Consider the following 15,350-nt stretch of genomic DNA (forward strand, 5'->3'; position numbering starts at 1 on the left):
TTCATTTATTATTAATCTCTTTATCTCTGTACATATTTAGAAAAATGTTTGTCAGTACTGATTTTTTCCTAAATCAACATCCATATTGAAATAAGAAAGAAAAAAATAAAAGCTCCTGAAGACAACTATAATACAATACAAAGAAATTATACTTAACAATAAGTATAGGTTGCAGATAATATGTTGCCTAATGGCATGGTAGTGAAAGTAAGTTTAATCTCTTTAAAATGTATTTCAGACCTAGAGTGCTGAAGTTTTAGAGATATCACCCAGCAACTGCCAGGTCTGAAAACAGCCCAAAGCAGCAAAAAGCATTACTACCAAATGTTCAGTGACGGGTGTTGAAAAGTCTCTGAAAGTCTCTCACCTTATTTCTCAGGGAATACTGCTCCTTTACACTCAAAACTAAAATTATTCATATATTTAAATTACCCACACAAAATTCAAAGGCAATTGAAAACAAAAAGGATGAGTGGAAAGGAAGAAATAAGAAACAGCAAGTTTGAGGAAGATAAAAGAACCATGAAAGGCAGGAATGTTATTAAGGAGATTCGATCATTAGATTAAAATTTATTGCATATCAGTGACAGAAGACCTATATTATAAATACATTTTATACATATATATATATATATATTGCACTGTAGTTGTTTTCATAAATTGATGGTATATACAATATCTGATAATGCACTAAGTCATTAAAATCTAAATTAAAATCTGAAATAGTCTCTGTGTTCTAATATAAAAGGATATTAATATAACATAGTAATTAATAACAACATTATGCCTTTATACGACACTTTCATTATTGTCCTCAAGGGATTTCATTACGAAAAAAAAAAAAATATATCTAGGGCTCTGGTTTTACTTGTTTTTTACATAAGAAAGCAAGCACAGAGAAGCAGTGTGGTCTGTCCCAGTTTCTACCTCAGAACAGGACCTACATTTTCTTAAAACCAGCTCACTGTCCTATCCCATCAGACCATGTTACCTAAATATATCACACGAATACACTTCATCACGGAAGGCACAACTGAGACTACACTTGAATTCATTTGCTATTTACAAATACACACATACATTTATATCATGCTTGCTACACTCTTTTTTGAAAACTGAGTGTCATACATGTCTGCTTACTTTCAACTGCATGTGAAAAATAATTCCAGGCAACTACTGTCATCAGAACAAATACAAAGAACTAAATAAAAGTGCATCTATTTGGTTAAGTGTTTCTCCTTAATATAGGCAAGAAATAAAAAATCCTTTGAAAAAACATTTCTTGCATACATGAGGTAAAGTGTTACAAAGAACATATGGAAACCTTAAAGCCAGTTTTTACTACTGAATATCCAGAAGCATGGCAATACATGTGAGAGCATTTAAATGTATTAATTATTTAACAAAATTAAGTAGTCTCTAAGTATATGCTTTCACTACTCATTTTATTAATTGGTGTAATTTACAGGTTACAACAAATTGCAATATTTAGTACTAATTCTTCCCAAAGGCATAATTCATACAACCGACATGATGATGTTACATGTCATGAGACAGCTGCAAGTAACAGCGTTGGAGAAGACCAGCTGAAGAAGTCAGCTCTCCATTATTTGGATACCACATCTGAGCTGAGAAGCAGGAACTGACCGCTGAACAGAAGGTGGTTTTCAGCAAACCTCTACCACAACCTCCCGTCTCGCAGACCAGAAGTGCGCACTCATCCACCTACCAAATCCCACCTGACAGGAACTACCTAAAGCACTCTTCATATTAAATGCCTCTGATCAACTGATCGTATCATAAGGTAAGACTGGAAATAATGTTGACGTTTGTTTCCACATTTTTATACAAAATTTTTCTTAGTGGCAAGGTAACCTCCCTACTATTCCAAGTATTTATGTGGATATTTCACAAAACTGTTTAATTCTGTTAAACGCATGTGTAGTGACTAAAATGTAAATTAATCTACACAGCCAAATACACAAAACTCAGTGAAACTGCTGTAAATAAGTATCTTTAAAAAGTAAAATCTGAACCTAACTCATTATTTCAGTTTAGATGTAAATTCAAGACCAGCTCAAGACTCAGAAAGGTTTATGGCTTTATCATTATTATTATTTTACTCTTAGATATCTTCCTTACCTGAACGACCCATGGACTATTGGCGAAGGCCATGATATCTCTTTCTTCCCAGAAAAAGGCTGAATCTGATCTCTTGATCATTTCAAATTTACTAAGTAGCTTCATTGCATACACCTTCTGTGTCATTTTATGGCGAACCTGTTGGTTGACAAAGAAGATAAACAACCATAATATACTTCTGCTATGTGCAAATCGCTTTCTGGGATGTGATACACTCCAGGTCTTTATATACCCAATTTTCTACAAAGCAAGGATTTGAGAACTTCCAAACCTGGAAAGAAAAACCTAACAACTGCTCAAAAAAAACCATCACATGGGTGGAACAAGAAGGATGGCAGATGAAGGAAGATGTGCCAGAGCCCAGGCAGCTGCTGCAGCTCTTGCTGCAGCCCCATGGGAGTTTCAGGGCCAGGAGCAGGACATGCCCCAGGGCTCTTAGGAGGTGGCTGGTTATTGAAGATGCACTGATAACAAGCATGTGTTTGTTGTTCCTCACTCTGGCTATGAGTATATAAAGGAGAGCTGACTCCACTAGTCTACATACTCAAATTGAAACCACTAAAAACAAACAAAACAAACAAACACACACACCCCCCCAAACAACCAAAAACTCAAAATGAGAAAAGAACTATCATTCTCTAAAGAACTGGACTGCTCTTAACATTTTCTGACTGAAAATGCCCACTTCAAATCATCCAGGGCACTAAAAAAGAAGATGAAATAATTCTGTTTACACAAGATAAAGGAAATTCTTGTCTATTCCCCCTTCAAAATTCTATCATGTAAGAAGAAATAAAATGCAACTGTTTCTGTTTTCTTATTTCTGAACACCATCTGTCCGTTGCATTCATTCATGTTAAAAATTCTGCCAGCAATCCACTTCAGCCTCTTCACAAAAAAGATTGTTCCTATTTCTTTTCTTAAGTGGTTCTTAAATTCACTTTAAATACTGTAAAATTGATAACATAAATCTTATTGGAAAACTGAAATTAAAACTTCTATGACAAAATCTACAAATATTTTGGAATATTTCATCTGAATATGGACATGAAACAAAATCCTTAAAGACTGTAAAGCCATTACCCTGTTAAGGAAACTATGTTAGATTTATGCTGCTTTATGAAACAACTACTGAAGGACCAGTTTTTTAACATTGTGGAGTGTATCCTGCAGAAATCGAGGTGAGAACTGTTCAGCTATAAGATGCCAGAGTCAGCGGAAAAAAAAAAATTAACTGCATCTTAAGCTTCTGCATATTTTCTTCACATGAAAATAAAAATTTTAGTGGACTAATTTGCGAACTCAGAATGAAACGGTTACAACTTTCTGGTGCACTTAAAAAACCCACATCTAGCAAAATAAACCATATCCCCTAACCTTTTAGTTTTACATAACATTCCAGGTTTAATTATGCTACTTGAAAGACTGTTTAATAGGCTCTCTTTCTGAAGAGCTGTAAATGCTTCAGGTCCATTATGTCTGCAGTTTGAAGCTTCAGAGAGGCACCTATTTGGTCAACAAATCTGGGAGCACCAGTGTCCTGCTCCTAAGGAGCTGGAAACATTAATGTTGCTGAAGCCAACACAAATGATGTGTAGAAACAGAAGCAGCATTGGGTGAGGCAGTGATCTTGGAAAGAGAACATGAACAGAAACAGGATTATTTTTGAATTTATTGTTCTTAAAAATTGAGTCTTTTAATCTTAAAATATATGTACAAAAGTTTTGGATTAGCATCCTGTATAGTTTAACACTAACCAACAACCTTCTGTATAGTTAGGTCAAAAAACCTTTAACCAAACATCAAAACAGAAACACGTTATCTACATGCATTAACAACTCCATAAGTATGTATGTTTTAAGACAGTAACAACTAGCCAGCTAGTGAAGGTGTCCTAAAGAAGGATTTCGAAAACTGCCTCCTTCCCATTTACTAATCCCACAAGGGGTTATTTACAAAGACTTGGTGGTACGCCACAAACTATACTCCATGAAGCAGAGTTTTTGTAATCCTGCTCAAAATCGGAAGAAACACAAAGACCAGCAACCTCAGAAAGATACTGTTTAGCTGAAGAGACATTTTCTGTGAAAGTTCACATAAAGCACTGCGATGTATTTGGTAGTTTACGATTCCTAAAAATCGGTGCACACTCTTGCCTGGGTGTAGTTAGTACTGCTGTCTTAATTTACTACAATAATTGTCTCCCTCTACTTGGGGAAAAACAGTCTCAAAAAGTCAGCACAGCCTGAAGCAAAATCGGTGGGGTGCCACCATGGAAAAAGGATACAAAGCTACGGGAGAGTGTCCAGAAGAGGCCACAAAGTTGGTGAAGGGTTTGGAGAGGAAGCCATGTGAGGAGCGGCTAAAGTCACTGAGGGGAGAGCTCATGGCGGCCGCAGCTCCCTCACAAGGGAGGAGGAGGAGCAGGCACTGAACTCTTCTCTCTGGCAACCAGTGACAGAACCCGAGGGAACGGCAGGAAGATGTGCCAGGGGAGGCTTAGGTTGGACATCAAGAAAAGGTTCTTCACCCAAAGGGTGCTGGAGCACTGGAACAGGCTCCCCAGGGAGGTGTCACGACCCCAAGCCTGACAGTGTTCAAGGAGAAGAGGCTGGACAGTGCCCTCCGACACATGGTGTGAACTGTGGACTTGTCACATGCAGGGACAGGAATTGGACTTGATGATCCTTGTGGGTCCCTTCCAACTCAGGACATTCTAGTATTCTATGAAACTCATGCGCAGGAAAGGCAAAGTAACCAGAAATCACAGTGTGTGCATCTCTATAAGGTAGTGCCAATAGCTTCAGCTGGCTAACATTTCTTGAGAATATCTCAATATAGATTCATTCTCTGTACAAAAATGGAGGACCCAAAGCAACAACTGGCATACTGGCACACCCAGAGGTGTGTGTGTCTTGGCTGCCTTCCAGGTAAACAGACCTACCAGTGACTTTACTTCTCGTATCACCACCATGGCCCCTGGAGACAGCCTGTTAAGCCACCAGCCACTGTGCTCTTCATCCAAAGCTATATTTGTACATACAGATATTGGCTCTTACAGCAGATTATTCATGTATTAAACTGTCGGGATGTTTCAATTTCTTCCAACCGTTTAAACGAACTGCCAAATTTAAACTGCAGCTCACCAGAGCAACTCTCAAAATAGGCAGGAAAATCCCCTCGTGCCATCAGCACTCAGTAACGTGGCCTTGTTTAACTTACAAAAATGCAGTAAGAAACAATAATTTCACTCTACTCTGCTTCATCAAATTAAGAATTTCAAGAAACAAGTATGTACAAAACACATCCACAATTTCTACAGCATTCATGTCAGAAGACAATCTACAGACAAAGAAAAGAACGTATCCACTTCAAGTTATCAAACTGAGTATGTAGTAATGATAATGGTGCCGCCCCCACTGCGATCAAAGAAAACGAAGATCCTAGAGTGGAGTTGTGAAATTAGTTCTAAGGTTTTAAATAATCACAAATATCCTAAAATACTTATAAGAGTAATACAAAATAACTACAGATAGGATACCAAAGTTCATGTCCTGACAAATTTTCAGGTAACAGACTGCGATGCTTTACTTGCCTAATACACAAGTATATATCAGCAGTGGCTGGGGAACTAAAACCAATAAACAAAGCACTTAATGGGGAAAAAACAAACAAACAAACAAACAAACAACCCCCAACACATCAAACACAACACCGCCATCAACTAAACCAGCACCTGCTTACGCAGGCTATGACAACCACTGGTTTGCAACACCACTCTTTTCTACCCAAACACAAGACAGAGTTAGCCTTGCTTTAATTTTCTGTTCCAGTACACAATCAAGTCAGTCTGCTGTGCCGCTGTATCATTACCGTACTTTATGACTGGACCTGGGAGAAGAAACCGAGGATATGTTTCAATTTCAAATGAAGAGGATTTTTCCTCAAGTGAAAACAAACGAGGTACTCACTATGTGCTTTTATAAATTACTGCTTCTGCATAACCACAAGTAACATATTAAGCACCATAATTCAATTTTTCTGTCTGCCCTAGACACCAGTTGCTTCTATTCACAGCACTGTGTAAGAGAAGCAGCAATCTGGCAGCTGGCAATTATTTTCTTAGCTTTCCCCATCAGACCCAGTAAAGCCAGAGGCCAGAGCTCAAGAGTAGAGTTTAATACTTCTGGAGTTATAGGAAATTGTTTTTCCAATAAAGTCAGAAGCTCAAACCAGAGTCATCTGATCTCTCTTTACTGCACCAAATTTTTGAATTTTTTGGGGGGGGTAAAAGCAAGGCTTTTTAAAAAAAACCTAGGTATAAGATAACAGCAATAGAGAAAGTGTTTTCTTTCTTGCCAGAACCCAAAAAGCCGATCTCTGCGCACCACTCCTTTCACAAGAAAGTGCTGTACTGGAGCAGAAAGCTTTTGGGAAACAAAATTAAATGAAGGAGATTGTAGCTAATTTATGCAGTATGTTAACATACTCATTTTTTGGCTTGTTATATTTAACCATTACAAATATTTAACAAATATTTGTGCTATAAATATTTACAAACAATGGCTCACACTGATAACATGACATTCATGAATTTAACTCATGTACTTAATCATGTTTTATTTATGGTTCTTTCTGCGCTGAGCCCCTACTGAAGCAAATTTCTATTCTGATCACAGAATGTGTTGCAAAATACCCCGATTACTGCAAATCCATCATCTGCAACCATGGTGTTAACATTCTGAACAGAGTAGAAATAGATATAGCTTAGCTCAGGAGTTTAAACTTGTATCATACCTTGTGAGGCAAAAAATCTAGGTATGCATGCCCTCATCACCAGCTAATATTAGTTCAGATGCACAGCTGTATTTATTAACATACTGCTTTTTGTCTGTAAGACTACATAACACCATGATTTCTACTTGTATTTTTATATTCCAGAAAAAGAGTGTTCTTTCAAATTGGCACAAAACGAACACAGAAGTTCCCTTCCAGTACCAAGCATTCTTAGAGGTATTTTTAATCTGGGGGGCTTGAAGGGCTTATTTAAAGAATCCAAACCCCCCTAAACAACAAAAAAGCAAACATTATTATATGACCAAGTTACTAAGCATTTTACTGTTTTGCTATAATGGTGAGGCAAATGACAAGTAAAGTTTGTCTTTGAACTACCAAACTGCAAAATGTACACTGTGAAAAATCATCTCTATTTTAGAATTTAAATTGTGGACAACACAGTAAATTAAGGAAAACAAGTTTCCATTCTAAGCCAGAACAAACTGAAAACTTACATTTAAAATGAAATGTTAAAAAGCAAATGAAAATCATTTAGAAAAAACCCTTGCATTCGTAGAAATACACATATGAAAACAACGTATTTTGATTTCTGAGGCACATCAGAAATACAATTCTATTTGATGTTTCCACAGCAAATATATCAGTGTGACATCCAAAAGATGGACATGATCTCTGTTATTGGGATCTTCTATTTTTCATCTTCCCCCCTGCAACAAATGGACGAGGAACTGTGCTCCTTACAACTTGATTCTTCACTGACTTCCCATACAAGTGCATGAAAAAAGAGCATTCCTATTAGCTACGACAGGTGAATATATATAATGACAAAAATGTCTTATAGAAGACTTCAAAATAAACCACTTGACATGACTGCCAGTGAAAAGACAAAGAATAGACCGTCTTCTCATGAAGATCCCTGCAGCAGCCCTTTCTCAAATAAGTAAGGTTCTGCTGAAGGTTTTGCGTTTGTTCTTATGTCTTGCCAACAAGGATACAAAAGCATTTGCAAGATATCTATTTATTCTTTAAAGACTTATTGGAAAACGAAGATCTTTGAAAATACTCCTCTCCATAATTTATAAATTCTTCCGGACAAAAATGAAGTGCAAATGACCCAGAAAGAAAAAGGTGAGAGGGAACTACACTGTCATGTTGTCAAATTTGGATGAAGTTGCTTTAAAAAATAACCAAAATAAATGAAACAAATTCTGATAAAATGTTGTTAACAGCCACATGAATTACATCTAAATCCGCAAATCGCCCATGAGCCAAACAAATAGTGTTAGGCTAGTCACAGTTGGTTTCTTTTTCCCCAATTCGAACCAATTTCACTAACATGGAAAATGTAAATATTTTTATAAATGTAAAAAAAAAAGCATCGCCATTATATGTTGTGTATCTCCTATAAGCACTTCATGACTAAAATCTTGCCACATTCCTCAACAATACTCAAGAAAATCTTTGTATTTTCCGAAATTGCTGTACATTACAGAAGACAACACAATTTTCCCAGCTTCCTAATGCAAAGTTAGCACAGAACAGTACAATGTCAGTTCCATGTCAAAAGGCACAAGCAAAAGGGTAATTTTTGTTACCTTGTGGTAAACAAAATAACAAGCTTCAATTGCTGCAAAACAGTTGTTCCCCTTTCCATTGACTTGCTTCACATCTCTCTTTTAAAAAAAGCTTACACAGACATATATCATGGATCAGCTGATACGCACTTATCTGTTAGCTCCTGATAACCTGTCCCTGGTGTTTGCATTCTCAGATTGTATTCGGTACCTTTCAACGCATCTTATACATATGCTCACATTTTTGTGCTATTTCTTACACAGTATGACTTGGAAATCCAGGAAAAATGAAAATTAAATGAAAAGCAGACTATGCATGATATAGTAAGTTATTTTTGGTATTTTGATTGCCCTTTTTAAAAAATAGAATTTCTCTGCAATATAAATTTGAAAAGTAATCCCATTCTTACATTAGATATTATGAAGGACACAATGTCAAGTGGGCAACGTTAACAGTGTCTTAAAAAAATCTTACATTAATCATATCAGTTAAATATAAAGCACGCATATCACAATTATAAGAATAAACCAAAATTTTTTGTTGCACTACTAGATTGCTCTTTCCTATATAAGTTTCAGATATTATTATACAGTGATGCTTACAGCCAAAATTTAGAATTGCCATGAACTACCTTTTCATTTCAATCAAAGGACAGCAAACTGTTTCCCAAGTACTTCTTTTCCAACCCATCACATTTCAAACTCAGATGTACTGTTCACTATGCAAAGAAATGATCTCATGATACAAGAAAAAAAACACTTAGCCTTCAAAAGAATGCATTTTTAGATATAAGGCATGCAAGACTGGGTAAGGTTTTGGCTAGAGCCATGAATCTGTCTAATCATTAAATCATTACATTCTTACCAGCTGCACTTCTCCAAAAGCCCCTCTTCCGATCACCTTAACGACATCATAGTCTTCAGCTTTCATTTGTAAAGCTCGGATTTTTTCCACAATCTTCTCGTCTAAAACAAATCAAATAAAAGTAGTATTATGTTAATGCATGCATTATCACAAGAATTTTCTCATTTTCATTTACAGTCAAAATAAGCTACTTTCATTTAAATATTTAAAGCCTTCTTGGCAATTCTCAAAGTCCGCAGTCACTATTAACAGCCCCTTAACCATTTACCTTCAGATGTTACAACTGAAATGGCTTTTGGACTTTGCCGACTCTCATTTCACACCTCTAATAATCATTCACAAGCTTACAGGAAGACTCTGGTAATGAAGAGAACCAGAGATGCCTATCTGGAATTTCAAGGCAATTATTCCTTGCCACCCGCTGTGCTGCCAGGACCCGCTGCCATGCCACGGGTAAGGCAGGTGTGAAGTACCTGGCACACACAAAAGCGCTGCAGCTGCAACCTGCTCCTGCACACCTGGAGGGGTCAACTGCAGTCAGTCGGCAAGGAATATAACTCAATAACCTTTATGTACAGCTTCAGATCATGCAAGGATATGACTTCAGATCCACTCAATTCATTCCATTTGAAATATTAATTCAAGGTTACTTATGCTTGCGTAACTGCTGGCCATCTCAAAGTGCGTTATAGTGTTCACTCCATGTGTCGTTCTACACTTTTTACAAATAGGTCTATAATGCTCTGTTCAAGTATCCTCTGGTACAATATTCTGGAGATAAGCTCTGTCTTTTCAGTATTTTTCTTGTTGGCAGTTGTGGGAATCTGTAAGGGAAACCAGTGAAATTCTGACCTCTGATGAATTATAAAACCATGCAAGGTCCTAGACTCTTTAATTTGGTAAATATAGCATTCCTGGCTAAACACATTTTAAAAATCTATTCTTATTACAAGGACAAAAGATAGTGGGAGCAATCAATGGAATCCATAATAGTGGAGGTAACCTTTCTTAAGTGACAAGCTTTGACACTGGCCCCATATCGGCCTAGAGGAAGAACAAAATTAAGCAAAACAGGTTGGCTGAAGCAAGACCTCTACAGGGAGGAGCATTGTCCAAAAGCTGTGGAAGTTTATACTCAGAGAGCAGTAGATGTGTGTATTGTGAACCCCCTGTTTAAGGTCAAAGGCCATGGAATTTGATCCCAAGAAAAGGAATTAAAGGTGATCTGAATACAGGAAAAAAAAAAAAGGATCAGAGATACAGTTAATTCAGTATTACATTAAAGATGACATCGTCAGCAGGGAGTTAATGATAATGAACATCTAGCAAATAGTTTAACCATTCCTGTGGATTCACAAGAGCAACCTGGCAGGCTACAAGCAACCCAGGAGATACCTGACCATCAAAAACATTTATTTTGACCCAAGAGAGCACTAAGGCCAATCAGGGAAGCACTCTGATCTGCTACTCAGAAACAAGAATGAACTGACCAGGGATGACCAAGCCTGTGGCAGCCTTGGCTGAAGCAACCATGAGATGGTGGAATTTAATATCCTGAGAGAACTGAGGAAGGAAAATAGCAGACCTTGGATGTCAGGAGAACAGACTACAGCTTGTTCAAGGACCTTAGTGGCAGGATCCCATGGGACACTGCTGTGGAGGGTAGAAGAGTGGGTTGATCTTCAAAGATGACACATATAGCACAGAATGGTCTGTTCTAGTTAGCTAGAAATGGAGCAGGCATGGCAGAGAGCCAGTTTGGCTGAATGGACAACCTCGGCCCCCAACTCCAGCACAAAAAACAAAGGTTTGGATCATAGAGGCAGGGATGGACTACCCAGCAGGAATCGCCCAAGCGCGCAAGGATGGAATTGGGAAAGCCAAGCTCAGCTGGAACTGAAACTAGCCAGGACTACGAAGGGAAACAAGAGCCTTGATAAATGCACTGGCAATACAAGAAATAATGAGACAAACGTGGGCCCGCTGCTCTCAGTGAGGTAGGGGATTTAGTGCCAAATGAGATGGAGAAGGTAAAAGCACTCAATGCTGTTTTTGCTTCAGACTTCACTGGCAAGCTCTGCTCACAGGCGTCCCAGCTCCACACGGCTAACAGGAGAGTGTGGGGCAGTCAGGTGTCACAGTAGAGGAATTCAGAGTTAAGGACCAATAAAGCAAACTTGACATACACGGGCCATGAGATGACACAGGATGCATCTGAGCATGCTGAAGGAGCCTGTTAACACCATTACCAGGATGTTCTCTATCACCTTTGAAAGGTCATGGCAACTTGATGAGCCTCCTGATGACAGATAAGGGGCAAATGTCATGTCTGGGTTCTAGAAGGACAACAAGGAGGGTCCAAAAAGCTACAGTCTGGAAAAGAAGCCTAACCTCACTGCCCACAATGACCACAGAACAAATCTTTCTGGAATGTACTTCCAAGCACCTGATGGACAAGAAAGAATGGGAACAGCCAGAATGCATCTAAAAAAGGCAAACTCTGTTTCATTAACCTGATTGTCTTCCATAAGGAAGCATCTGTCTTGGTGGACAAGGCAACAGCAGTAGATACTTCTTCTCCTTGGCTGTAGTATGACTTTCAACACAGCATCTCAAAGTATCTTTGTAGTCAAACCAGGACAACATGCATTGCACAGAGAAATTACAAGGTGGGTGGAAAACTTCCTGGTCAGTGATTCAAAGTTCATACACTGGAGGGCAGGGCTGCTCCTAAGAGGGACCCAGGCAGGATGGGTAAATGAGGTGACAGGAACCACAGATGTTCAAAGGCAAATGCAGAGTCCTGCACCTGGGGTGGAAGGACACCACACTACAGTGCAGGATGATGCTCACCAGTTGGAAGGCACCTTGACAAAGAAGACCTGAGAGCCCTGATGGACAACAAGATGAACGAAGAGAACAAGCAGCAAGACTTTGCACCGACTGCATACAGGGCTGCATTAGCAAATGCAGTCAGTAGGTTGAGGGAAGTGATTTCTCCCCTCTGCCACTTGTGAGACCACAGCTGGAATGCTAAGTCTAGTGCTGGGCTCCTCAGTGCAAGGACAATATCAAAACATGCCCTAGCTTAATGAAAGGCCACTAAGATGCTTAGAGGGTGCGACCACATGATGCTCATAGGGAAAGTGAGGGAACTGGGATTTTTCAGCTTAAAATAATAGAATAGTTTGGGTTGGAAGGGACCTTCAAAGGTCATCTAGTTCAACCCCCACTGCAATGAGCAGGGACATCTTCAACCAGATCAGGTTGCTCAGAGCCCTGTCCACTTTGGCCTTGGATGTCTCCAGGGATGGGGCATCGACCACCTCTCTGGGCAACCTGGGCCAGTGTTTCACCATCCTCATTGTAAAAAATGTCTTCCTCGTGTCCAGCCTGAATCTTCCCTCTTTTAGTTTCAAACCATCACCCCTTGTCCTGTCATAACAAGCCTTGCTAAAAAGTCTGTCCCCAGATGTTGCATCTCACAAGAGAACAGAATCAATTGCTTCTGAGATGTTTCAAATGTTTTCAGATGTGCGAGATGAGACAGCAGGGACATAAACATGTTGAGAGAGTGGGATGTAGTTTTGCATTGCTCCATTACTGGACAGAAACTCACAGGAATAACGGTTCAAAATACAACACAGAAATCACAAACAATTTTAATACAGCTCCAGTGAAACTGTTTAGGCATTGGACACTGCAGTTAAGCAGTGAAAAACCCAACAATATATGAAGTAAGCAAATGAGATACCACCTGAGGAGGTAACTGTTTTATCACCCCTGTGAAACACTGAGGATGAAGAAATCCTACTTGCTCCACTAAAAGATTTAATAATCTTAGTTAAAAACAATAGTACCATCTAGGGATGCAGGTATTGTGGAGGTTATACATATGGATTGCCTATTTTGTTATAAAATGTAACAGATATGGAATAGATAACCAAAACATGGAACTAACATGAAACAAAAAACAGGCTGCAACAAGGCAAGCTCAGAGAAACCCTGAAGCAACGTCGTAACTGCAACATGCTGGATCATATGATTTAGGTCATATATCACATAACATGTTCTAATTCAAGGTACAAGAGTCCTTTCAAACACTATCCTTTTACTAGAGGAGTGAATTTTCAGAAGATTTCACACAAATGAGTTTGAACATTTGTGGTATCTGTATGCACTGGTACCACAGATTGTATCATATCTTACAGCCTTGCAAATTTGCAACAGCACAAAGCTCCACAAAAGAAAAATGTCAGGTTTAAAGAAAGACATTAGAGGGACTTCCCAGCCCCAGAATATACTGGAATCTTATAAAAATATTGTGACATGTGAGCAAATGTCCTAAAATATGAGAATGTCGTCACATATGGCTCCGGTTTCTTCTCAACACAGGAAGGACCAGGAATGCTGGATAGCACGAGTGTTTAAAGACAGCTTTTGATTTACTACTTGAAAATGGCACCATAACCTTTAAACAAATGAAGCTTCAACGTTCTGAAAGGGCAGAGTGTGTGGATCAGTCACTGGCAGCTGGCAGCAAGAACGTGGCTGAAGGTTACAAGTGCTTGTGAAAATTGAACAAATACCTTACTAGAAGAGTAAGGGGGAATAGGGAAGAGGTGAAAACAAAGCTTTCCTGCTCTTTAAGAAAGAAGTGTTTATATCCAGGTTATTTTCCTAGAAGTCAAAAGGAACATGTATCAGGCAGTTCTGGAGTGTGTAGATATGAGGAATAAAAATGTAAAAGTGCAGTTTTATCCCCGCAGACCAGATGCAGTCAGTCAATGGAGCACATTAAGTCAAAAGTTGCTGCCCTAGGCAAAAGTCTGGCCAGAAGTTAAACTGAAGTTCAGCCAGGAAGTGCTGCAAACCCACACCCACCCAAAAACAAACAAAAAGCACAACAGAAAGACTGAAGTAATCAGGGGTGCATACTAACACCTGGTCAGAGGTATGCAAGGAATAAGAAGCTGCTGGACATGTTGCAGAAGCAGCAGAAACTAGCAGGCATAGGTTCAGACAGGGGGGTGTTTCCCCCTCCAGAGAAAAGAAACAGGGACAGAGATTTTGTCTTGTATAATTAAAGGAGCTGAATATAGGGAAAGAGAAAGCGGCAGTTCTCTGACTTGCAGGGGACAGCATCCCGGATTTAATGAAAGCAAGCCTGATGGCAGAACTGAATTGCATTGTATCTACCAAGTACCCAAATGGAAAAGTGGTTAATAACACTGACATATAACTTGTTTATACACCTAAGACATTCTATCTTAAACACTGTGGCTCTAATTCATGCTCTGCTTGGGAAACCTTGCTTATTTGATACCTCTCCCCTCACTTCTCTTACCAGAACATCATTAAGAATGGAACCAGAGCCCAACCTGCCAAGGTGACTGCAAAGACCTGGCAAGGAGTGGCCTTAAAGCAGCCAAGAGAAAACCAGAGGGGCAATTACCTCATTAACTCAATGTAAGATCTACATTGCACTACATCTCTAAGATTCTTTTTGGAATCTGACATTTCATCTGTGTCACTGACAGGAAGCATGGAGCACAGAGAATCACAATCACAATAGGAATTAACACCACACCAGGCAACGCGTTTCTTTTGGTAACTGCATGGCTGGCATATGATTCAGCAACTTCAAGAGGTACAACAAAATGTAAAGAAGGAACCAAAACTGTTACTTTTGCAAGATGTTAGTCTTAACAGATGCATCTAAGAAAGTAGTGTCTGCTTGGAGAGGAAAATGGCAAAAGCAGCTTTCCAGGAGGTTTATTCAGGGGCTTAGCAAAGCTGCCACACGAGTGACACACCTGTTCTACAAGTTCCTTCTGCTCTCAATACGTCCACTGCCATTGCACTCCAGAAGTCTGCCAACCTTCAAAACATCAGCAAATAATTTCAACACCAGAAGTTTCCAATTTTTGAGTGATGCTGGATAACACATAGGAAGTCACTGATCCATTTAG

The 15,350-nt window shown here is 39.0% G+C and overlaps 1 protein-coding gene across 3 annotated transcripts in view; it reads right to left on the reverse strand.

Moving 5' to 3' along the window:
- Positions 1–15,350, reverse strand: part of ROCK2 (Rho associated coiled-coil containing protein kinase 2) — a 102,992-nt gene that overhangs the window by 39,023 nt on the left and 48,619 nt on the right. For all 3 annotated transcript variants that reach the window (XM_082047780.1, XM_082047781.1, XM_082047782.1), the window contains exons 3-4: positions 9,379–9,479; positions 2,143–2,280 (exon numbers count right to left, since the gene is read on the reverse strand). In XM_082047780.1, coding sequence (XP_081903906.1) covers positions 2,143–2,280; positions 9,379–9,479 — 239 coding nt within the window. The remainder of the gene's footprint in view (positions 1–2,142; positions 2,281–9,378; positions 9,480–15,350) is intronic.

Source organism: Streptopelia decaocto (genome assembly GCF_964273445.1).
Source record: "Streptopelia decaocto genome assembly, chromosome: 3".
Taxonomy (NCBI): Eukaryota; Metazoa; Chordata; class Aves; order Columbiformes; family Columbidae; genus Streptopelia; species Streptopelia decaocto.